The sequence below is a fragment of the Rattus norvegicus genome, chromosome 5, assembly GCF_036323735.1.
Source record: "Rattus norvegicus strain BN/NHsdMcwi chromosome 5, GRCr8, whole genome shotgun sequence".
In the NCBI taxonomy this organism is placed as follows: Eukaryota; Metazoa; Chordata; class Mammalia; order Rodentia; family Muridae; genus Rattus; species Rattus norvegicus.
Window position 1 is genome coordinate 159,467,393 of NC_086023.1, and position 23,569 is coordinate 159,490,961.

The following is a 23,569-nucleotide window of genomic DNA, read 5'->3' on the forward strand; positions in this document are numbered from 1 at the left end:
CACAGGTTATTTAAGTAGCTCTCTGCTCAGTGGATGGAGTAATAATAGGTAGAAGATACTGCGTGTGGCCACTGTCGGGGGACACCTGAGAATGCAGGACACCGTAGAGTTACTACAGCGTGGACCAAAGCAGACATAGGTGAAGTTAGGTGAAAGAGGTAATCTGGTCCCCGAGACAAGCTATACACCCAAGAGATTCACGGAGGAAGCGGGTGACTCAGCAGATACCAGGAAGCCCAGGAGCTGAGGCTGAAGGCAGCATTCCTTCAGGCCTCAAGGGGGGGAACAGCTCTTTCGGGCCATCAGGCAGAGCATCTGTGCAGATGACTCGCTAGGAGCAAAGGCAGTATGGAAGATGGTTAGGCCCCATGCTTGAGATCTCACTGGGATGAGCTTGGGGGAATGCTGTCTGTGGCGTGGTCCATGTAGAGTTCCACAGTTTCTCTATGCACCCCAGGCTGGTCTTGAACTGGCTATAGAGCCTAGGTTGACCTTGAACTTTTGATTAGCTCTTCACCTCAACCTCCCCTATCCTGGGATTAAGACCTCGTGCCACCCATCCCTGGCTCTCCTGGAGCTCTCGAGAGCATTATGCATTTGAGAAATCTGTGAAGCATTTGGTGCCACCACCGTAGGCATGAGGTGACACTCAGAATGCTCTCCGTGGGGCTTGGGGAGCCGACTCGGGTGGGAAAGGGCTTGCCACATGAGCAGAAGGACCCTAACTCAATAGTCTCAGGGCTCACATAAAAAAGCCAAACAGGGAAGCTGGTGCCTTTGGTCCTAGTGCCGTGGAGGTGGAGACTGGAGGATGCCTGGAGTTCAGTGGCCAGCCAGTCTAGCTGAATTGGTGACTTCAGGTTAAAGGAGAGACCCCGTCAAAAAGTGGGGATTGAGGAAGACACACAACGCTGACCCTCTGGTCTTCACCCATCTCGTGGCAGCTAGCTCCATAGCAGGCCTCGTCTATAAACGCGTTCATCTAGTCTTGAGGACGGTTTCCCACAAGGACTGGTAATTCTGCCCACTTTTATAGATAAAGTTTTATTGGAACACAAACATGACCATCCATTTACCCCTGCTTGTCCCAGAAACAGATTTAAACAAGTGTTCTCAGAGGCACTGTGGTCGATCCTGTATAACAATCACTTTTGACAGAATAGGGTTTTTTGTTCCCTGGCTAGCTCGATCCTTGCCAACCAGTGCACAAACAGCAGGGGTCTGGACTTCATTAAGTAAAATGGTGGACTGAAGAAGTCTGGATTCCAATGCTCGCTGTGCCACGTTGGGCAAGGTACTTCACAGACTCTTCATTCTACCAGCAAGACTGGAGCTGTGTGCAGAGGAAGTGGGATTATGCCTACGGGGTCTAGCAAATGTCTGATGGTTTGCAAGGACACTATAAAAAGTGGTTATCAAATTCCAACTCCAGGAGACAGTCACTGCCACATGTGGCTCTCAAAAGGACCCCGAGAAAGCCAAAAGAACACGCATCACTAAAGTGAGCCATTCACTAGAACATACCCCCAAGTCAAGGACTCCAACTTCCTTCATTAAAGTAATAGTTCAGAGGGCTGGAAAGATGGCTCAGCAGTTAAGAGCACTGACTGCTCTTCCGGATGGAGGACCCCGGTTTGATTCTCAGCACCCACCTGGTTGCTTATAACCACCAGTAACTCCCGTGCAGGGGATCTGACACCCTCTTCTGGCCTCCACAGGCATTGCATGCACACAGCGCACAGATACAGAAGGCAGCAAAATGCTCACGCACATACACTTTAAAAGCAGTAGATTACAATGTGAAGGGAGCAAAGGTCAAAGCCAGGAGAGCTAGCACAACGTCACCCCCAGGCTCACAGCAGGATCTGTTGCCTGACGGAAGACTAATTGTGTCCCTGAAAATGTGACTTGGCAGTCAAAGGAAAGCTGCTTCTCTGATAAGGCTTCAGTTAGACAGAAACAAAGACTCCGGCTTCTGAATCTGGGGTCTTAGGGAGGGAAGCTGTTTATACCAGAGGTAAGAGGAAACTCAGAAAAAGCAACTTGCTAATGGATCTGTCCTGGGATGGAGGCTTAGCTATGGCTCCTGGAGACAGTAAAATCAAAGGTTTTTTAAAAAAACAAATCAGCCACATAAGGTCCTGAGTTGGCCCAAAATAGCTGGAGACACCAAGAGGACAGAGGCAAACAGTACATCTTGATGAAGCCGGTCTTGATAAGTTGCAATAGTCTTTCCTCACTGCCTGGCCTCCTGCTCAGGAGGCTCCAAGCAGGAGAAAGAGGACCTCGATTAGCATCTGCAGGTTTTTGGTTTCCTCAGGTCTTGCCCGTATTGCTCTCCCCTCTAAGTCCCCCACCCCCACCCCAAACCCAGAAACCACAGTTCTTACTAGAAGCATGCCTTGGAATAAAGATCTGGAAGCTATTTTTTTCCTCCACCCAGACAGCTCATGATGCTGGCTTCTGTCTGCAACAGCAGGCACTGGTGATGCTGCCAAGTTGTGAGAGAAGGTCCTTTAGCTGCAGAGTCACGATTCCGAGCTTCCATGCAGGCCAGCATCAGCGAGGCATAAGATGTTTGCCATAGCTTCTTAGGCGAGCAGGGGAAGAGGCCGGAGAGGCTGGAGGTGACTTGTTTCAGTTGGCTGTGGCCCACCCTCTCATGTGTCTAAGGTCAGGTTGCTGGTGTGCCTCAGAGCCACTGTGTGGGCATGAGGAGGAAAAACCACTTCTGGTTGTCCAAGCCTCTTCTGTGTCGATCCAAGGAATGGTGTGTGTGTGTGTGTGTGTGTGTGTGTGTGTGTGTGTGTGTGTGTGTGTGTACCTGTGTGTGCACCTGTGTGGAGGTCTGTATTCAACCTCAGATGTGAGTCTCTCGTTTCTTGAGACAAGATCTCTCTGGGTCCTAGAACTCACTGATGTTTGGGCTATCCTGGCTGGCTAGGGGGCCAGAAGGATCTGCCTCCCCCACCCCAACTCCCTGCCCCCCAGTGCTGGGATTAGAAGTACAAACGCAACTTTTTCACATAGGTTCTGGGGACAGAACTTAGGTCCTCATTCTTTGCATAGAAACCACTTTAGAAACTGAACCATTTACCCAACAGAACCAGGGCACCTCAAGGGATAAGAGGGGTCCCAGTGAGAGCCCAAGGCAGCCTGTAGGGCCAGCTGGGCTTTACATGGGAGAGAAGTGGTACTCAGAGTGGCTGAGAAGCAAGGTAGCATTCCCCTGCTGTCGGAGTGTGATCAGCCTCAAATAACAGAAACACGGTGTGGAGGATTGCGAATGGAGGCCCTCCTCTACTGGCTCTGGCTTTGTCTACCAAGGGCTAACGAAGGAACGAACGTGAGGCAGGTGGAGACTACAAAGCCGCACCCTTAACAGCTGCTCTTTGGAACCTGTCTGTGGCTATCACCTTGTCTGGCCTCTGGGGATGGGCTGGGACAGGCTCGGCCAAGGGCCTCCCTAGACTGAGTTTCACAATCTCCCTGTTCATCGTGGGCGACGTGCTTCTCTGCAGCGGCGGACGGTTCTGTGAGGTGTGGGTATTTGGCAAGCTCAGCCTCAATCCACTGTCTGATTAGTGATGTCACTCACAGTTGACAGTCACTATCCAGACCCACTGGTCTGTCAGGAACCAGACATATAAACGCGGCCACCTATAATCAGGGCGGACAGGACAGACAATCTACCTTGACCTGTGCAATCATGAGACATATTTGTTGTTTTTTTGTCACCAAGTTGCGGGTGGTTTGTTCCACAGCAGACATGCACCTCACTGTGCTGGCTTCAGTGTGTGGGGACAAGAAGTTCAGAGGGAGGCAACCCTCTGGCTTAAGAGCTCATAGATGCCACCAGGTCCCACCAGACCCTCTTCTGTTCTACTCTATTGTCATTGAAAGGCGGCTTTTGTCTTTTGTTTCAGAAGCCAAGCCCTTCCAGGACTCTGACTTCTATGTTAGTGTCTGGCTCTGTACAGTACATTTTAGCCATAAGGGAGGAGGGAGAACCAAGACATTAGCTTTCCGCCTATATTGCAGAGGAAGGAGATGACCATGCAGCGACTAAACAGAAATAGTATCTGCTCCCTGTAGGGTTAGGTGGTTCTGTGTCCCGAGGGCTTGGCCTCGGGGAGGCAGGATGTGGTTAGTTGACCACGCTTACCCCACGCCGTCACCAGGCGGGTGTCCAGCCATAGGGCAGCCCTGGGACACCTCTCTGGGGGTGGGGAAGCATAGTCTGAGGCACTGGCTGTCTGGTTCTCAGGTTCTCAGACACCCAGGTGCTGCTGGGTGCCTTGGAAGAGCTGAGAACAAAGTGGGGACCCTATGGGCTAGATCTAGCCCAGGGCTAAGGGAGAAAGAGGGGAGCTCTGCCTTTTCCCGTGGCGGTGTGGGGATGAGGGTTCTTTGGCTTGACAGCTACAGGCTTGGACTTGGCTTGGTGGTGGTCAAGGCTGGGAGTACAGAGAGGCCTTCTACGGGAGCCTTCTCCATGGCTTTCCAACAGTCCAGGGTTTTAAAGCATTTATTGTCATGGCAGAAAGTGGATAAGTAAAACCGTACCCCACTTCTCAGAGTGGGCCTGAGATTAAATACCTTTTGCAGGGAGGAGTGTCTGGGGAGGAAAGTTTCATTGACTAAGCCTCCAGGCCTTTAGGTACCTCATTATAACGGAGATCTGTCTTGAGTGTATGTGACCACAGCTCACATCCTCTACCTGTAGAGGGGCTTGGGGTGTTGCCCTTACTGATGGCCACAAATCTATGGAGGGCTGTGGCTAGTGACAGGGGCCTGGTGCTGGGAAATCAGGTGAATCGCCCACTGTCTCTTTAGGGTCACTGGGGTTTCAAGCTTTATCTCAAAGGGGAACCAGGGTGCCTTTCACGGTCTCACATGCTCCCCAGTGTCTTCTGTCTGTACTGTCCCCATGCTGTCTCTCTAGGCTTCTGGGGCTCCATGCCTCTGTCTGTCTGTCTGTCTTGTCTGTCTGTCTATCTACATATATACAGACACATACACACACATATATGTATACATGTATATATGTATCTATGTATTTCCCTTCTGGAGGACTGGATCTCCCCCCACACCCTCACCCCCAAACACAAGTGGGAACATGGCTGGCCCTGGGACTCCATCATCCTCCAGCTCACAAATGGCCTGAATGGCATCTCGGGATCTACTCCCAGGTGCCAAGGCCGGAGGTGCTGATGGATTCAGCCTGAACTGTGAGGGAATCAGATTGGTTATAGCCAGTCGGCTGTGTCCAGGGACGCAGCAAATCTGATGCAGGGTTGCTGCTCGGGGAACAGCAGGAACAGCAGGTGTCAGGAAGTGAGGTCAGTTACAAAGGTGAGAAAAGAAACATTACCGTGTCTCTTCCCTCCCTCTCTTCCTCTTCCCCTCCTCCCCTCCCCCTTTCCTCCTCCCCCCCTTTCTTTTTTCTCTCTGTGGCGCTGGAGAAGGAACATGGAGCCTTGTGCACGTTAGACAATCTCTCCACTACAGAGCCACATCTCAGTGACCAAACTTTTTTTTTTTTCAGACCAGATCTTCCCATATAGCTCAGGCAGCAAGTTGCGGCAATCCTCCTGCCTCTGTCCCCTCCCATCACTGTGGTTGCCGTTAAGTGTGCAGATACACCCAGCTTTTTACGTGGGTGCTAGGGTTTGGACTCAGGTCCTCATGTTTGAGCACTGATCCATCTCCTTGTTGAGACAGAGTCTCATGTAGCCCAGGCTATCCCCAAACTTGCAATGTGCTTGAGGGTGACCTTGAACCCCTGTACCACCTTCCTTACCTCTGGGGTGCTACAATCAGGCACAGCTCAGGTCAGGTTGTTCATGAAACACATGTTAAGATTTTTTTTTTAAAAAGCCTTTTAAAAAGTCTTTCTTTTGAGGCCAACCTGGTCTACAAAGTGAGTTCTAGGGCAGCCAGGGCTATACAGAGAAACCATATCTCCAAAAAAAATTTTTTTTCATTTTGTTTTTTGTTATTGGTGTTATGTATGTGCAGTTTCCTGTGTGGGCCAAGAGAGGGCGTCAGATCTCCTGGAACTGAAGTTACAGATGGCTAGAGCTGTGTTGCAGGTGCTGGGCACTAAACCCTGATTTTCTAAAAAGTAGTCAGTGCTTTTAACCACAGAACCATCTCTCTAGCCTCTCAAGAGCCTTCTTAAGGTCAAGTGAAGTTCGCCTTTCTCACTGACTTTGAATATGCCTCTCATGGCATAACACATAAAAAGTTTTTCTCCTATGTTCCCCAAGTTTTAACAAACATAAAGAATACATTTGGCTTTATAATTAATAAGGACAATGGGCTTACTGTAAATTTGATACAGCCTAGAATCATCTGGGAAGAGGGGTCATCTACATAGATTCAGTCTATGGGGCCTTGTCTTAACTGATGTTAACTGATGTGGAAAGACTCAGCCCACTGTAGGTGGCACCATTCCCTAGGCCTGGGAACCTGAGCTGTAGTGAGAGTAGAGAACAGGAGCTGAGCACAAGTGAGCGAGTATGCACACGCTCATTCCTCTCTGCTCTTAACTGTGGCAGTGATGTGACTAGCTATTTGACGTTCCTGCCCTGACTTATGGCGGGCTGTGAGCATCACGCTGGTAAAATAAACAGAAATAACCCCCCCCTTTTTTTGTCCCCTAGGTTGCTCTTTGTCTGGATACTTTATCACAGCAACAGAAATGAAATTAGAATAGAATATGAAAATATTTTTATTACTTTCTTTTAAAAAAAATAATAAACCAGTTTACTTTGTGCCTTCCGGCTCCTTCTTCACCCAGGTGCGGCTGGCTGCCTGTCCAGGAAAGACTGTCAGTGATAAGAGGTAGGTAGATGGAGAGAGGGTGGGGCATGAGAGGAGAATTGAGGGTCTCTGTAAACATCAAGGGATGGAGTGCGTTTGCTCTGGTCTGTCCTGCCACCAGTGGCTGGGAAGACTAGGGCCATCTTGTCCAGCAGAATGGACAATGTGACAGAATTAGAAACCTGGTTTCCAGCAGGGCATCATGGTACACACTCTTAGTCCCAGTTCTGAAGAGGCAGAGGCGGGCAGATCTCTGTGAGTTTGGGGACAGCCTGGTCTAGAGAACAACAGTTTCAGGACAGCCAGGGCTACACAGAGAGACCCTGTCTTGAAAAAACAAACAATACAAAACCCAACCAACCAAACGCACAAAATGAAACCAGCCTTGCAGGACCCGTTTACTGGCTGAGTGGCTAGGCGGGTCAGCCAAGCTCTCTGCAGTTCAGCAAGGTAGGGCTTGGGGAAAGGACTGAGAAATGTTTCGAGGACTACAAAGGGCCACAGAGATGTCGGTCAGGGTGACAGAAGTGACAGTGTTGACTGGCATTCTAAATTTATTATAACAAACTCAGATATAAATTCACTACACTATGGCCAAGTACTTCGGGCATCCCTGTCGGCTTGTGGCTCCAGCTGGGTCTCTTTGCAGCTCCCCGGAGGAGTCAATGCTTGGGGACATCAGAACCCAAACTGAACAACTGTATCCACGAGCCTCAGGAGTCTGCGCTATAGACATATTTATATACGTGCATTTATATACATTAATGGATAATTTTTAAAGGTCTTCTCCTCACATAGTCCAAAACAATGTTCTGTGGAAAATATTAACCTAGAATGCAAAACGTCCAAGCATCCATATTTAACATGTTACAAAAAGTCCCTCGGTACTTGTTCCTGGAGAGTCAGGATCACGTGAAGCCCTGGGACGGTGCGTTTTTCTAGTTCTTTCCACCGGGTTTAATGAATGAAAGGCTCTGGGTGGGCTTGCATGCCTCCTTCTTCGTCTCTCTCTCTTGCCCTGTCTTCAGGGTGGCTTTCTTGGCTCCAGCCTTGAATGAACAAAAAGAACAGACACACGAAATCTGTCAATGCAGTCAGAGCCTCAAATGGCCGATGCAATTTTAAGAAAAGATTCACTTTATTTTTCAATCATGCCAGTGTGCTTGTCTGTATGTGTATGAGCACGTGTATGTGCAGGTGTCTGGGGAGGCTAGAGGTGTCAGGTTCCCCTGGAAGCTGGGGTCACAGGCAGCTGTGAGAGGCCGGATGTGGATGCTGGGAATCAAACTCAGTCCTCTGCCAGAACGGCACGAGCTCTCAACTGGTGATTGTTGATTCCAGACCCCTGTGCAGCATTTCTGAACTAAAATGTAAAACACACACGTGTAGACGTGAGAAAGTGGGACAATCCTCAGTCATTGCCATGTTCCGTGGGGCACCCTTCCCAGTTCGTGGGATTGTGCGCGCTCGCTCTCTCTCTCTCTCTCTCTCTCTCTCTCTCTCTCTCTCTCTCTCTCTCCCCAGTTTACATCGGATGTTTTGAAACTGGGGTCTGTGTGCTAGGAGCTGCTCCCTGGAGTGGAGTTTCCTACTCCTGGGGTGGCATTTCTCCCTCTGAGCTGTCACGGGTCTGGAAGAGGTGTCCCATGGCTCTAGTGGCTTGGCAGGAGAACATGGCAGACTCTCCAGGAGGCCCTCATGCCTGAGTCCTTTTCCCTTAGCAAGGGGACACACCAGAGTGGCCACAGACCAGACACTGCTCCAGGTCACAGCTGGGCTTCTTGGATGACAATCTCTCCCAGGATTTGGGGTTTATGGGCTCTGAGGTCTTTCACTTGCTTTCTGTCACATGACTGGGGAGAGGAGGTCTGCAGAGATGTGGTAGTGGACAGTGTGCATGCAAGGCACACTCCCGTGTGTGCGTGCGCGCGCACGTGTGTGTGTGCGCGCGCGCGCGTGTGCCGCGCGCATGCGTATGTAACAACAGTATCCAGTCCTCTCCCTTGGTTTTTTACAGGAGGCCCATCTCCCTGTGAATCTACGTCTCTCCCTTTGTGAGTAGGTAACCACCTCTCCAGAAGGCCTCTTGCTTGCACACACCCCTCTCTGCACTGTGGCTATGTCAGCCTTTTGAGTTCCTGTCTAACAGGGTGTTTGCTTCCTACTGTCTCCTATACGTATTTGATTCAAACCATCAGGATGCACGTACACCTGAGGCAAGGGGGAGCTTGTTGGTAAGGTGAGTTTCAGCTGCCACTGTATAACACCTCCCTACGCACTCCATTTTCTTCTTCTGTCACATGGAGACCAGGCTGTGAGGTCTGTCTTTTTCAGAGATCAGTGGAGTCATTCTGGGAAGTTTTTGGTTTTTTTTTTTTTAATTATGTTTTATTTCTTTGGGTGTGTGTATGACATGATACACAGTACAGTCTGGGAACAACTTGTTATTTCTACCTTGTGAGTACTGGGGACTAGACTCAGGACCTGAGGCTTAGTGTCAAGCGCTGTAACTTGTGAGGCTACCTCACAAGTCTCTGGAAATAGAAAAAGCCACCTCGGTGTTTGCTTGAGGACAGCTTTGAAATTAGCCTTGGGAGGCCCAAACCAGTGGCAGATGGGGAGCCTTAAGTGTTTGTTTTTTTTTAAGTAATTTTATTATTTGATGCTATGAGTATTTTGCTTTCGTGCATGCCTGATGCCAGACACGGTCACAAGAGGGTGTGGGATGTCTTGGATACATCTCACTAGTGACACTTGTGAGCCACTATGTGGGTGTTGGGAATTGAACCCAGGTCCTCTGTAAGAGCAGCAGATGTTCCTATCCACTGAGTCAACTCTAGCCCCCTGGGTTTTTTTGTTTTTTTGTTTTTTTGTTTTTTTTTTTAAAGACAGGGTATGTAGTCCAGGCTAGCCTTGAAATAGTGAGATAGCTCAGGCTAGCTTGAATTCCTAATCCTCCTGCCTACACATCCCAAATGCTGGGATTATAGATGTGTGCTACCTACCATCCTGGTCCTTGAATGTGTCCTGAGAACCTACATTCAGAATCTACTCAGGGGGAGAGAGCCTGAGATCAGTATAGCAGGCTACTCAGCCACTACTGACCTGACAACCAGGGAGGAAGAAAACAGGCAGCAACCAGGATGGTCTTCCTGCTGAGAGGTTTTCCCGGGAAACTGCCACCCACAGATGGCTCCCAAATGTCCCTGCCCCAACCTGTTGCGGCACCAGAGCCAGAAAGCTCTGCTCATTAAAAATAGAGCCCAGCGGTGCCACCCCTGTGTCTGCCACGAGTGTGGGAAAGGGACTTTCTGTCTATTTGGCTTGACAAGGGAAGGCAGCTGTGGCCACTGACCCCCGGGGTGGGGGAAAGGGGGGAAAGAGGTAGGCTTTGGACACGCTAACGTGAACAGGAAGGGGAGGAGCCTTGGCAGAGACCAGCCTGAGATGAACTCCAGACAGGGTTCAGGGTTCAGGGTCCAGATCCCATCTTTGGGATCACAGAACACACTCTAAGGGACAGAAGCCAGTCTACAACAGTGCAGCCCAGGTGGAAATTATACACTGGGCTGCTTTTGTCCTGGCAAACCGCGAGGCCCAGCCCACTCCCAAGCAGCCGCTGGTGCCTCAGCCGGTCTCCACAGACCTCTGCTGCCACAGACTGGGAGGGACCCCTTGAAAGAGGCTCTGGAGCTCTGCCCGTTGACTTTTGCCTTCACAGTACTTTGACCAAAGCAATTATTAGCACTCCTATTTGCTTAACAGCAGTTACAAAATATTCCCAGGGCTAAGCCAGGCAGGCAAGTTTTTATGAGTGTTCTGGTGGGGCTTCCTTGTCAATCCAACGTTATTATTATCCCTGGCTAACACAGTGGATATCTTCCCTCACCCCTCTCACCTATATGAAAATGGTATGTATGGTGTTCATGAACACATATATGTATTATGCTTGTGCATGGATATATACATATACATATATACCATGGCTGTGCTAAGGAAGCTTGCATTTTAGATCTTTAGATCAGGGATGCCTAACCTGTGCAGGGACATGTGTGCATGCATGCATGTGTCTCTGTGTGTGTGTGTGTGTGTGTGTGTGTGTGTGTGTGGTGCACATGCGTGCATGCATGTATATTAAACTCAAATGTGTGTGTGATTCATACATAAAAATTTCATGCCTGCCCCTTTGGTGGTGACATTGCCCCTTCAGGGATGTACGATTAACCCCCTTGCCTGTGTCACCTGCCACATCCCAGGCTCTCAGCTCATGTCTGTCCCAGGGTGGAACCTCGTGGTTCACCCCTCCCCCTTCATGTTCAGCAGCATGGTAGCCCAGCCTAGGCAATTAGCACGTCTCTGAATGTTTTAAAACATAGGAAACTAGGAAAAATGTTCACTTTGGCATATATCCCACAAACGACGGCAAAAGACTGCTGGCCACAAGGGGAAGAAAACAGGTCCATGGCATCTTGGAGGGCAGATAAGAGGAGGCACTTCCAAAGTATTACGAGGGACCCATGAGTGGGCAAGCCTGGAGGAGCCCTCACTGCCTCTGTCCCTTCCGGGGCATGCTGACTCTCTTCCCCAGGACTCTGGGCATTCGAGGGAGGGGACCCAGTAACAATCTGCAAGAAGTCTGGAGCAAGTCTGTCTGCACCATGTCATCCTAGACCCCAAACCTTGTATCGATGCCTTCATAGCTGCAAGTGGGATCGCTGCATTCCCAGAGAAGTGTGCTTTGTCCCACTCTCCCATGGCCCAGAGGACACCTGACATTCCAGCATCTCCAAGTGAGAGAGATGTGACGTTCCCAGGATAGCCAGGCCCTCTAGATAGCTCTGTTCCCTTACAACCTGAGACAGTTCTTAGACAAAACCTAGCCGCATCTCCTTCTTGTTTATGGATGAATGACAAGCCCCTTCACCGGTCTACTTTGGAGTAGGCAAAGGTCTCAGATCTAAGGGATCCCACCCCCCCCCCAGGGCACACTCTGTTTGGGGATAAAGCTATTAAGGAAGAGACTTTTGATCTTTAAAAATATCCCTGATGACCAAGCATGGTGGCACATGCCTCTCCTAGGGAGACAGAGGCAGGTGGAACTCTGTAAATTCAAGACTAACCTGGTGTACACATTGTGAGTTCTAGGCCAGCCAAGGTTATGTGGTGAGACACGGTCTCAAAAGAAAAAAAATGTTCCAGCACAACCAACGTTTACTGTCAAGGCTGCCAGCCTACAGTCAATATTCCTTTCGTAGTTTAGTTCCTTTAATAGTTTAAGACCTGTGTGTGTTTGACCCTGGGTAGGGTCTCATGCTTTCCCCAGACATTGCTTCAGATTCGCAAACAAAACTCAACTCTATTAACAGCAGGATATCCTGGCCTCCCCGTAGGTTAGCCTTTCACCTTATCGACTGTAATCCTGTCATTTGTCTCTTAGGGACCACTCGGTGGTAAGACAGGTTACTCAAGCCCCACCCAAAATCCTGTGTATGACAGTCATAAACCACAGAGAGAGCTGGGACTCTCGTTGAGTGGATGCACACTTGGGGTATGCTTGACGTTCTTCTGAGCACTTCTATTTCTCCCAGTCCTCGTGCTAAAGCCTGTTTGAAAATATCTTGAGTAAAATCTAAAACCTCCAACTCCTGCTTTATGAACCGGTCTGCTTTTCGTCACTGATGCTGTGAAACCTGGTTTAGCCTGAGTCGTGCGTGATCCCTGAAGCTCTACGGAAGCTCCCCAGTCTGTTGAGGGTGACGGGCACTGCACCTCCTTCATCTGTGCCCCCCAAATACGGACAGATTCATCTCCTTTCTCGTGTGCAGAGGAAGTGAGTCTAGCCCCGGGCTTCTGCGAGGCGGAGTGTGGATTGGGGCGATTCCAGGAAGGGCTGGATCACAGCTGTGACACCTCAGGATATTTAAAATGTCATAGTCTCGGTTCTCAGCTCTTTTGAGAAAAGATGATTTTAGGTGATGTTCCCTCGGAATTTGAGAGAAACGTGCACCCGAACTGTGGCAATTGTACACCCCGAAAGACAGTAAGGAACATCCGATATCTCCTACCTGTGCTGGGCTCCATGGAGGTGTCCTCGTTAATCGTGTGGCTTGAGACTCACACAGTCTCTGATCCTCAGACCCCTCCTCTGTAGGCTAGGATAACCCCAGCCTTGGAAGGGAATGAGCTGCCATTCCTTGTCCCACACTACCAAAAGCATGGCTCCCAGCAGATGTGAGGAACTGCTAACGGACTGTTTCCCCCTCTCTCTGGCTCACCTGGAGACTCGAGTCCTGCATCTTTCTCTTGACCATCTCTACGAATATGCGTCTCTAATACAGAAAGGACAGCAACATGTAGTTTAGACCTGTACTGCCTTCTTCTCTGTGTAGGATTTACCTATTTGGAATGTCGGGCCTTTGTGGGGGTGGGGGCAGGGAGTGAGATATAGGCCGGCAGTAGGGGGTTCTGTTTTAGGGGGTTCGAAGGTGCTTTGCCTCTCGGGGATCTCTGTTTAGATTCTAGCTAGGAGGAGACTAGCCGGTGGGCTGAAGTCTCTCTCAGGCAAAACGGCTTCTGCTGGCAGCTGGGGAGGGGTGTAGGGGGGGGTTTGCAGTACCGGGGAGGGCAGAGGGTGCAGATGTCCCCACAGTACAGGTGTTAAGGAGACCATAGTGGCTACCCTGCTCCTCAGGTATTTATCGCCTGTTGGGAAGTCACTCACACCCCAGTCTGACATACTGTTCTGATTCTGAACTATTGACCCTGCTGTCTTCCGACCCTTAGGGGTAGTTCCCAGAAGAAAGACCCTTCAGAGGTACAGAGGATACCAAGGTGACAGAGGGAGCTGCGGCCTCCTGTTCAGAAGTCAGCGGGTAAACTGAATGGTGCTAGGGAGAGGGAATTCCCAGAGAGCTCTGAAACCCCTGTGTTTCAGAAACTCATGCCTTCAGGGCTTTGGGTGTAAGAAAAGGGGGACGAGTTGGGTGAGCTGTGAACCAGGATCCTGAGTCCTTCCTAAGGGGTCTGGGAGGTGGCATTTTTATGGATTGTGGGTCTCATGTTCTTGTCTCCAGAGAAACTAGAAATCTAGCATACTGAGATATTTCTTTAAAAGTAAAACAAACAAACAAAAAACTCTCCCCAAACAAACAAACAAACAAACAAACAAACAAAATACCACAACCAAAAGCGCAAGCCAATGAGACGCTCTCCCGAGCCAGTGGAAGCCATCCGTGGGCAGCTGTTCCTGACAGCTGCTTCTGGGCCGCCCTCCTTGGCACCAAGCTGGTTTTCTGTCAATACCCATTGGTGGGCTGCCAGAGAAACGGTGCCCAAGTCCATCCAAATGTCATAATGAGAGCACATCTCTATGAAAATATATCTCCATCTCATATTTGGGGCAATACTTAGACTAAACTGCTATGTCGTTTATATGAAACTCGAAAGGCAGGGGGTGTGGCTTAGTAACACTGTTTTCCCAGGAGGTGAGGGGCTGTGGGTTCCGTCCTAAGTGTCCGATTTCACTTTTCCCTCCTACTGGTAACCGCACCTGGCTTTCCTGATACCCAGGGAAGGAAGGAAGGAGGAGGCAGTGAGGGAGGGAAGGAGGAAGGGAGGGAGGGAGGTAGGGAGGGAGGGAGGTAGGGAGGGAGGGAGGGAGAGAGAGAGGGAGACAGTCTCTTGGGAGAAGGAGAGTGAATGTTTCCCCAGACTCTTCCGATTTCTCAAAACAACTGTCCCTGGAACTCTTTGGGGCCTGAGTTTAGCTGACAGTTGCCCTCTGGGTATTTTGTACTTAGAAGGTGTCCAGCTTGCAGCTGTCCTCTGTTTATCTCGGGGCTGGAGAGAGGCTGGGAGGAGGAGGAACACTTGCTCCTATTGAGAGCACTGAATAAGCATCCACGTCGGAGGCTTATGACCAACGGTCTGTAGCTCCAACCCCAGAACGTCCCAGTATTCCATGCCTTTCTCTGGCTTTGGAGGCTGCGTGCACGCACACGCACGAGAACACACACACACACACACACACACACACACACACACACACACACAGTCACGAATGTGGTTTAGAGGGACAGGGACCAGGCTTGTATCATCTGGAGTCTTAGGTATTATGAAGCAGCCATTTAAACCTTCCTTAAGCTTCTGTTTTAAGTACTGGGGAAAGAACTCAAGGCTCTTCGAAAACTAGGCAAGGACTGACCTGTAGCCCGAGGCCTTGTTTGTGTACCTTCCTCTTTCCCCGTTTTCTCCTCTCTGCAGCAAACCCAGCCCGAGTATGCTGGCATATAAGTTAGATGAAGTGAAGCTACTCTGTGTTGAGGGGGGGGGGCATCTCTTTCAAGGGACCCAAGGACTCAGAGGAAGCCTGATCCATTTGTGAATGAAGGCTGAGTGGTGGATAGCTGGGCCCTGAAGAACGGGCAGAGCTGGGGAGCTGGACTCACAGGGTACCAGGACATGGAGATCTGCTCTCAGTTGTGACTCAGTGAACACTCAGTGCTGCCTTTCCACCAAGGCTGCTTTTTTGGGATGTGGTACATTCTGTCACATGAGCCCCCCCTGGGGGAATGCTCTGGGGGATCCCTGTTCTGAAAACACTGGGGACAGCTCGTGCACTGTATTTGGAGGACTCGGTGAACCAGGGACCAAGTTGGATCTCTGTTTGCAACGGAGTGCCAGGGTGCCAGGGAGCCCGATGGAAGCCGCTTGCATGTGGGCATGAAAGCTGCTACAGTCAGGAACTTAGGCCCCCATTCTGGGTTCCACTTCGTACCCCAACTCATGCACTCCCTCCTTAGGAAAGAGGTCTTGGGGTTCTCCACTTACTCCCTTTTTTCTTTTCTCCAAATCCTAAGTCATTTAGTATCGGAGATGTCTTTTTTTCACTGGCCAAAAGTGCCCTGGGACTTCCTTCTCTTTGGGACCCTGAGTTAGAAACACATGTGCCTGTCTCCTAGGTCCTTTGTCCAATGTGCCAGGAGGCAGCGGTCAGGGCGAGGCTGGGAGGGAGGACAGGGAGGAGGTACCGGTGTCCCTGGGCAGTGTGGGCTGCCTTTCATTGCCCAGGGCCCTCACCCTTGCAAGGGAGCTACTCTGCCAGCGGCCGTCTAACATGGCCTCTTCCTACCTGTTTCTCATTTTCTTTGAAGGGGCAGCTGCAGGATGAGTTTCTCTGCTCCTGATCCTCTACTCGATCCTGAATGAAGAAACCAGGCGAGGGAGAGAGCGTTTAGTCCACCCTTTCCTGTTCCACTCTGGGGCTTAGCAATGGGGGCTTCTGGGAGATGCTACAGCTCACTGCCCAACGCTTCAGAAGAGGCCTGTGGGAGGGTGGAACCTGTTTCCTCTTCACTTTTCCCTCATTCACGGTACCACTTGCCCTGTATTTATTTTTTCGGCCTTCCGTCCCTGCCGCTCCCCATTCCTTCTCATCTGACATATCTGATGACTTCTTAAGAACATTGTTTATTGTATTTGTTTATTTATTTAGCGTCTGCGGGGCCATGAGCTCCTGTGGAGGACTGAGGACAACCCATTCTCTTCTTCCTTCCTCTATGTGGGTCCTGGGATTCGAACTTATGCTGCAAAGCTTGTTAGCAAGCACCTTTACCCAAGGAGCCAATCTCATCTGCCCAATGTCTACGTCTACCGGTTTCTACTCTTTGGCCACAGTGGGACAGAGGAGTAGAAGGGCCAGACAACTCTGGGCCCAAGCCAATCTTAGAAAACCGAGTTTAACAGGATAAGGATGTTGGTGATGACAAAGGCGTCACATGTTGTCCCGCTTGTTCAGGCTTCATACCCATGCCCCCATTGAACTGAACCCTGTGGGCCAGGCTGTTTCTAGTCTCATCCTGAAGATGACGAATCTAAATGAGTGACATGGGAGGGGTTGGGGGGGGGAGTTTCAGCCTAGCTGAGACCACTCCTAAAAGCAGCGACCAAACCTCTGGGCTGGAATTTGACAGGCTGGAGCCTGGAAGGGAGTGAAGTTTGCTCCCCTGGCCAACCAAGCCGCTGAGAGCAGCTGTTCTCACACTTCCAGCCCCGATGAAGGCCCGGGAAAGGGCTCCTGGGCTTCTCAGAGGGCAGCTCCCCAGTGTTTAAAGGCTTTCTATTGAAAATTCCCATCTGAGCCATTCACAGCCCCAGCTGCATTCACCAACTAGAAAAGAATGCTGGACAAAAAGGGCTGCCAGCTTCTGGTGGGGAGGGGGACAGGAAACAGCCTCAGGGGTTTGCTGGGCTCCCAGCTGGGGGTGGGGTGGGGGAGGCATCAGTGATCCAGCCCTGACTGCCTGGAGTTGCCTTTCTCGCCCTCCTATAGTACCGAGTTTTCTGGGGGGTGCCACCATCATTCTGAATGTACCCCTTCCCCACTATCCTGCTAAGCAGGTCCTGTTTGTCACTGCCATTGTCGAGAAGCCAAGACACAGAGTGGCCACCTACCAAAGGGTCAGAGGTGGGCACGGATCCTGTTGTTTGACTCCAAAGTTGACCTCTTAATTCTTAGAGAGATGCCTTTTCTAGGAATGTGGAAACAGCTCAGGGCTGAACACAGCGCTGGCATGGACTTACGGTCCCGTGGACAGAGGCCTGAGGTCCCAGGCTCTGTGTGTGTCTGACTCAGAGTTTCCTTGCTTTTGACAACCAGCTTGATCACACAGCCGAGGGTGTTAGCAGTGTGCAGAGGGGTAAGCCAAAGGGGGAAGTTTTCCCTCGTGTGTGTTTCCTAGGTTTCCTGGAAACATATATTATAAAATCGGGCATGTATGTATGACTTGAGAGTAGAAGCAAAAATGTCTAGGGGACCAAAGGGGCTTGTGGGGTTGGGACTGACTCAAGGGTGTACAGGCGTGGATGGGTGTGTGTGCGTGTATGATGTTAACATACACATGCATGAGGGGAGTCTTTACACAACCCTGTGCCGTGAGCTTGTGAGCCCTATACACTAATGAAAAAGCAAGGAAGGAAAGAGTTAGTTCGGAGGCGTGGCTTTCGACTCTGGGAAGTCCTGTGTTGGAAAGAGGCACTCAAATATTACAACCGTACTGGTGTATGCACGTGTGTCTGTGTGTGTCTGTATCCGTCTGTCTGTCTGTTCTAAAGGAGAATGGTTCGAAAGCCTCGGATGGGAAACATCCTTGCCCAGGGCCTCAACCAGTCCATCTTTACAATATTACAGAGGGAACTTGGAAAAACTGTCAAGCCTCTTTGATAAAAATTAAAATAAACATAACTTTGGAAAGAAAGTGGATTTTCCTTTAAGATCGATCCCCTTCCCTTGAAATCAGGGTTTCACTTTTATAGACCACCTTCTACCCAACTTCCCCTGCCCCCCCCCCTTTTAAATGAAAATGCACTCCTAGAATGGACAGACGGTTTAGAACTTCTTTTTCTCTAGAAAACAGGGGTTTCTAACAGTGTGGAGAGCTACGGGACTTGTATGAAAACCACAGCCCTGGAACGAGACCCACCACTTTCACGGCACTTGGAGGCGGCCAGGAGACTAGAGTGGAGAAGTTACAGGGACCGGGGAGCAGAGGGCTTGGTGGGCTGCCAGGCATTGCGACCCTCTGTCAGTCTCAGCTCTTCTCTGAGCCTCTTGGCCCTGGATAGAGCCCCTTGCAAACTGTGGAACTCAGCCGCAGGTGCAGCGTGGCGCGGGCGCACCCGGCTGGGAGGGCGGGTACACGTGAGCTTGAGCGGAGCATGACCTCTACCAGCACAGTGTGGCTGGGCTGCAGCTCCATCTATCTCTCCACACCTTAAAGCCTGGGAATTTGCAGCCCTAGCTCTGCTGGGACCCCCTGCTGCAGGCTGAACTGTGTGCCATTTTGGGTCACCCCCCCACACTCGCCCGCGCCCGAGCCTGCGCCCGCACCACGCCTGCCCGCCCCCGCTCCGCGCAGGATGTCGTCTGGTGCCAACAGGCTGGCCAGCTGCATTGTGTATGAATGAGGCAGCTCGTGAATAATGCATGTGACATTGATTATGCAAATCCTCAGGTTCTTACACTTTCAGCCAGCACACCACAATGGGCTGCTGGGGGCCCTTTGAGGTCCTGGTCTATGGTTTTGTGTCTGTTCTTGAGGGATTGGGCTGACAAATCCTAGGGGGCACCTTGGGAAGGAGTTGGTGCCCTGGCAGTCCAACCTCCTATTTGCTCTAGCTGCCCTTGATGGGGCTCAGTGCAAAAGCTGCACACATACATCCCCACCCCCACCCCTGACAAAACTTCACCTCTGGTCTGAGGTATTCCATGGTACACACATGTGGTGGCTTGGGACAGGGGAATGGGCATAAGCAGTCATATTTGAGGCTGCTTTCATTGGGGTTGGGGGTTGACCGCCCCCATAGTGCTTCCGGGGCATCATGTTTCATAGCTGGCCTCCTTAGAGCTCAACCACACACACACACACACACACACACACACACACACACACACACACACACACACAGGAGTCACATCACAAGAGTCAATGTATATGCTTAAGCAAACGCTGACACACTGTCACGGTTACGCACACGCACGTGGATTCAACAGTGTCCCTTGTCCTGCATGTTTGAACACTTACAGAGTCATATATATGCAAACACTCATGGGCACACACATGCAGGTGTGCATGGGGGCACATAAACATAAAGGCCCAAAGTCGAGAGATGATGATTACAACGGGATCCTTACGACCAGCCCAGCATACAGCACAGGAATCAGGGGAGACCTGGGCCTCGATGCAGCCCTGTTCACTAGCTACTGTGTTAACCTGGGCAAACCTCTCAGCACTGTCTCACTGGATTTCATCTCATGTGGCTCCCGGTGGGGGGGTCCCCAAACCTGGCTATGAAGTCTTAGTCTTTCCCTCTCCACCTCCTGAGTGCTGGGCTCACCAGCGCTCATCACCTAACCCAGTTTATGCAGTGCTGGTGGTCTGACCCAAGGCTGTGAGCGTTCCGGGCAAGCATTCAATCAAATGAGCTACATCCCCAGCCCGGGTCTCTCACTCCACTGAGGCTCCGTTTTCTCATCTGTAAAAAAGTCAGGCTCGTGGTCTGCACCAGGCACGCCTCTTAACGGCATTAGTAAATGACCACGTCTGTGTGGTGCAGACTGAGCCCAGGGTCTACCCTGAGGAGGGTCACAAAGAGATGGTGGTAGTGATTAATTTTCTCACCAGCCTCATCTGAGCCTGGGGTCTGTATTGTCTTAGCAAGAGTGGAGGGGGCTGCCAAGATGGCTGGGTGGGTCACGGCGTCTACTGCCCAGCCCGACAACCTGGGTTTGATCCCCAAACTTGCACGGTGGAAGGAAAGAACTGACTCCTGAAAACTGTCCTCTGACATCCACACGCACGCTGTAGCACATGCACGCCCACACGTGTACTGGCGAGGAAATGAATAGATGTAATTACAGACAGTAAGATGCACGCTGGGCTTCAGTGAGGTTAAGAACATGCGTAAGGGGTTGGGGATTTAGCTCAGTGGTAGAGCGCTTGCCTAGCAAACGCAAGGCCCTGGGTTCGGTCCCCAGCTCCGAAAAATAGAAAAAAAGAAAAAAAAAAAAGAACATGCGTAAGGTCTCGAAGCAGGTGGTGGAGTTCTGAGTCTGACTAGGTTTGTTGGTCACAAAAGCTATTCTACCACTGCCTGCACTTGGCAAGGGAGTTCCTCCCAGGGCTGTCCTACCATATTTTTTTTGAGACAGGGTCTCTCTACGTATCCTTGACTGGCCTTGAACTCACTATGTCGACCAGGCTGGCCTTGAACTCATGCCCAGTTGTCCCATCTCAGGGGCCACGTGGCTCACCTTCTGCTGCTTGAAGGCCCTGTTGAGTCTCTTTTCCTGGCTTAGCTGCTGCTCTGTGCGGTCCAGGGCCTCCTTCAGCAGTGCCTTTTCCTCGGCCTCTTTGTGGATATCGTCCTCCAGCTTCGCTACCTGTGTCTGGTACATCTGAACGGACACTTTGCTATGCCTGGGTGCGCAGAGAGACAAAGTCCCTTTCCCCCTGACCGTCCCCACTTGCCTTCAAGACCCCAACCTCTCTAGATCCTTTCCTACGAGTTTGACTTATGAGATAGTGACAAAGACTTGGGGGATAGAGGGCAGAAAACGTTGAACGTGCACAGCATGGGGTGGTTTGTAAGCGTTGCTGGTCTTCCCCCATGCTTCAGGGGTGTGGGTGGGGCCCTGCAAGTCTTGGGGAAATGATGCACCCTCAAAGTCACGCAAGTGCTAAATCAAGATTCGTGTGTGTATATGTGTGTGTATTTGTATGTATGTGTGTGTATGTATACATATATGTGTGTGTGTATATGTGTGTATGTGTGTATGTGTATATATATGTGTGTGCATGCGTGCCTGTGTGTGTATGTATGTATGTGTATGTGTGTGTTTGTGTAAGTGTGTATGTGTGTATGTGTTTATATGTGTGTGCATGTGTGTGTGTGCACGTGTGCCTGTGTGTATGTATGTGTATGTATGTATATGTGTGTATGTGTGTATGTATGTGTGTATATGTGTGTGCATGTGTGTGTGCACGCGTGCCTGTGTATGTATGTATGTGTATGTGTGTGTATGTATGTGTGTATATGTGTGTACATGTGTGTGTGTGCACGTGTGCCTGTGTGTATGTATGTGTATGTGTGTGTATATGTGTGTATGTATGTGTGTATATGTGTGTGCATGTGTGTGTGTGCACACGTGCCTGTGTGTATGCATGTATGTGTGTGTATGTGTGTATGTGTATGTGTGTATAAGTGTGTATGTGTGTATGTCTGTGTGTATATGTGTGTGTGCGCACGCGTGCCTGTGTGTATGTATGTATGTGTATGTGTGTATGTATGTGTGTGTATGTATGTATGTGTATGTGTGTATGTATGTGTGTGTGTGTGTGCACGCGTGCCTGTGTGCGTGTGTACACTCGTTTGTGTGGATGTGGGCATGCTTGCGTGGAGGTCAGAGGACAACATCAGGTATGCACCCTTGCCCTATGCACCTTGTTTAAGGCAGGATCTCTGTTGATTTGCTGCTTGTGTGCCAGAACAGTGAATCTCCAATCTCTGCCTCCCATCTTCCTGTAGGAGCACTGGAATTACAGGTCCACCTACTACTGCTTGGATGAAGATTCAGACTCGGCCCCTAACGCTTGTGGGACACGTGCTTTACCTATCAGATCATGTTCAGCCTTTTGCTATATTGAGACAGGCCTGGATGTTGCACAGGCTGGCTCGGAACTTGCTGTGCAGTACAGGGTGACCTTGAACTCCTGATCCTTCAGCGAGTGCTGGGATTCTAGGTATGAGTGGCCATGTCAACTCTTGTGCACTGCTCGGGCTGGAGCCCGGTGCTTCACGCATGCTAGGCAAGACTCTGCTGTCTGAGCTGCACCCACCTCACAAGGTTCTAACGGGTGTAGCCCGCTCATTGAGAGCAGACAGGCTAGAGAGGCATGGCCCTCCCCCAACTGGTGCTATTACTTAATCTGCATCGAGCCCTCTGTCCTGCCCCAGCCCGGCAGGTGTCCATGCTTAGCCAGGGGATGGGTACCTGAGCTGCTCCAGTTCCCACTCATATCCCCTCACGAGCTCCTCTTTCCTCTGAAGCCGGGTCTTGAGCTGAGTGATCTTATCAAACACTAGGTCCAGGTCCTTCTGTCGGAGGTGGTTGACCCTCTCCCGCTCTTTCGGGGAGAGGTGCTTCAGGGACATGTGGCTGGACATGTCCTTGATGTTCATCAGGCTGCCGAGCGTCTTGATCATGTCCGTGTACTGCAAGGAGATGGGTGGCTGGTGAGAGCTGCGTCAGGGGGTGCACGTGGCGATGCTGGTGTCTGAATCTAGCTCATGCTTTGCAGCCCGAGGGAAGCAAATGTGTGTGACTGCAGTTGGGCCTTTCATCCTCCCCTACCCGACAGCCACGTCTTTTCCAGAATGGATGGGAAGTGACAACAGAAATTAATACTCGTTCTAATGGTGGGGCTTCCCGGGAACTGGGCTGTGTGCTGGTTCCCAACCCATGCTGAGTGGCAGCCGGGTCTTGCCGAGTTATTGGAACGAGTCAATATGGCTCAGCCTGGCAGTAAATGATCCTGTGGCTAACAGTCAGTGCTGGGCAGAAAGGGGGGGGGCGCCGCGTCCACACACCAGCTTCTCGCTGAGCTCTAAGGCTTCCGCTGCATCCGTCTTCATGGACTTCTCCATGGCAAAGGGGGAGCCCGAGCTGAAAGGGCCATTCAAAGGCTGAAATAAAGGAGAGATGGACAGCGCTCTTGGTGCTCTGTCGTCTGCATTAGCCACGGGAAGCTGGGACCCCCGTGTGACCATGGACTACGTGTTCCGTGGGTTTCTCGTCTCTATTCCTGACCGTCTAGTCTGAACTCTTCAGCCGTCGGTTTCGTTTGCCAGCTCCTCTTCTGATGTCTTCCTTCTAGAACAGGGTCTCCCGCCTGGGCTGGGTTTGCCCCTCCCTCAGCCCCCAGGTTGCTTAGTGATATATACTGGCTCGTCTAATGGGAGGATGCTGAGGGTGCCACTGAACAAGACAGTACCCCAGTCAAACCGGCTGGGAGCCACCAGACCCCAAATATCTTGTGTGTGTGGAGAGGGAGGTCAAAGGCCAATCTTACGTGCCATTCCCTAGGAGCTGTCTTTCTTATTCTTTAGACAGTGTCTCTCACCAGGTCTTGAGAGGCCTGCTGACTTGCCGATCCCCAGAAACCCTTCTGCCTTTACTTCCCCA

At 50.8% G+C, this 23,569-nt stretch overlaps 1 protein-coding gene across 10 annotated transcripts in view; it reads right to left on the reverse strand.

Annotated features, from left to right (window-relative positions):
• Positions 1-6,718: 6,718 nt before the first annotated feature.
• The window catches only part of Fhad1 (forkhead associated phosphopeptide binding domain 1), a 119,345-nt gene continuing 102,494 nt past the window's right edge, over positions 6,719-23,569 (reverse strand). For 4 of the 10 annotated variants that reach the window (XM_039110639.2, XM_039110637.2, XM_039110638.2 and 1 more), the window contains 6 exons: positions 22,975-23,070; positions 22,379-22,599; positions 20,639-20,804; positions 15,959-16,027; positions 13,104-13,157; positions 6,719-7,877 (listed from right to left, as the gene is read on the reverse strand). In XM_039110639.2, coding sequence (XP_038966567.1) covers positions 7,767-7,877; positions 13,104-13,157; positions 15,959-16,027; positions 20,639-20,804; positions 22,379-22,599; positions 22,975-23,070 — 717 coding nt within the window. In that variant the 3' untranslated portion in view covers positions 6,719-7,766. The remainder of the gene's footprint in view (positions 7,878-13,103; positions 13,158-15,958; positions 16,028-20,638; positions 20,805-22,378; positions 22,600-22,974; positions 23,071-23,569) is intronic. The other 6 variants (NM_001044268.2, XM_063288294.1, XM_063288296.1 and 3 more) reach the window with 6 other exon arrangements.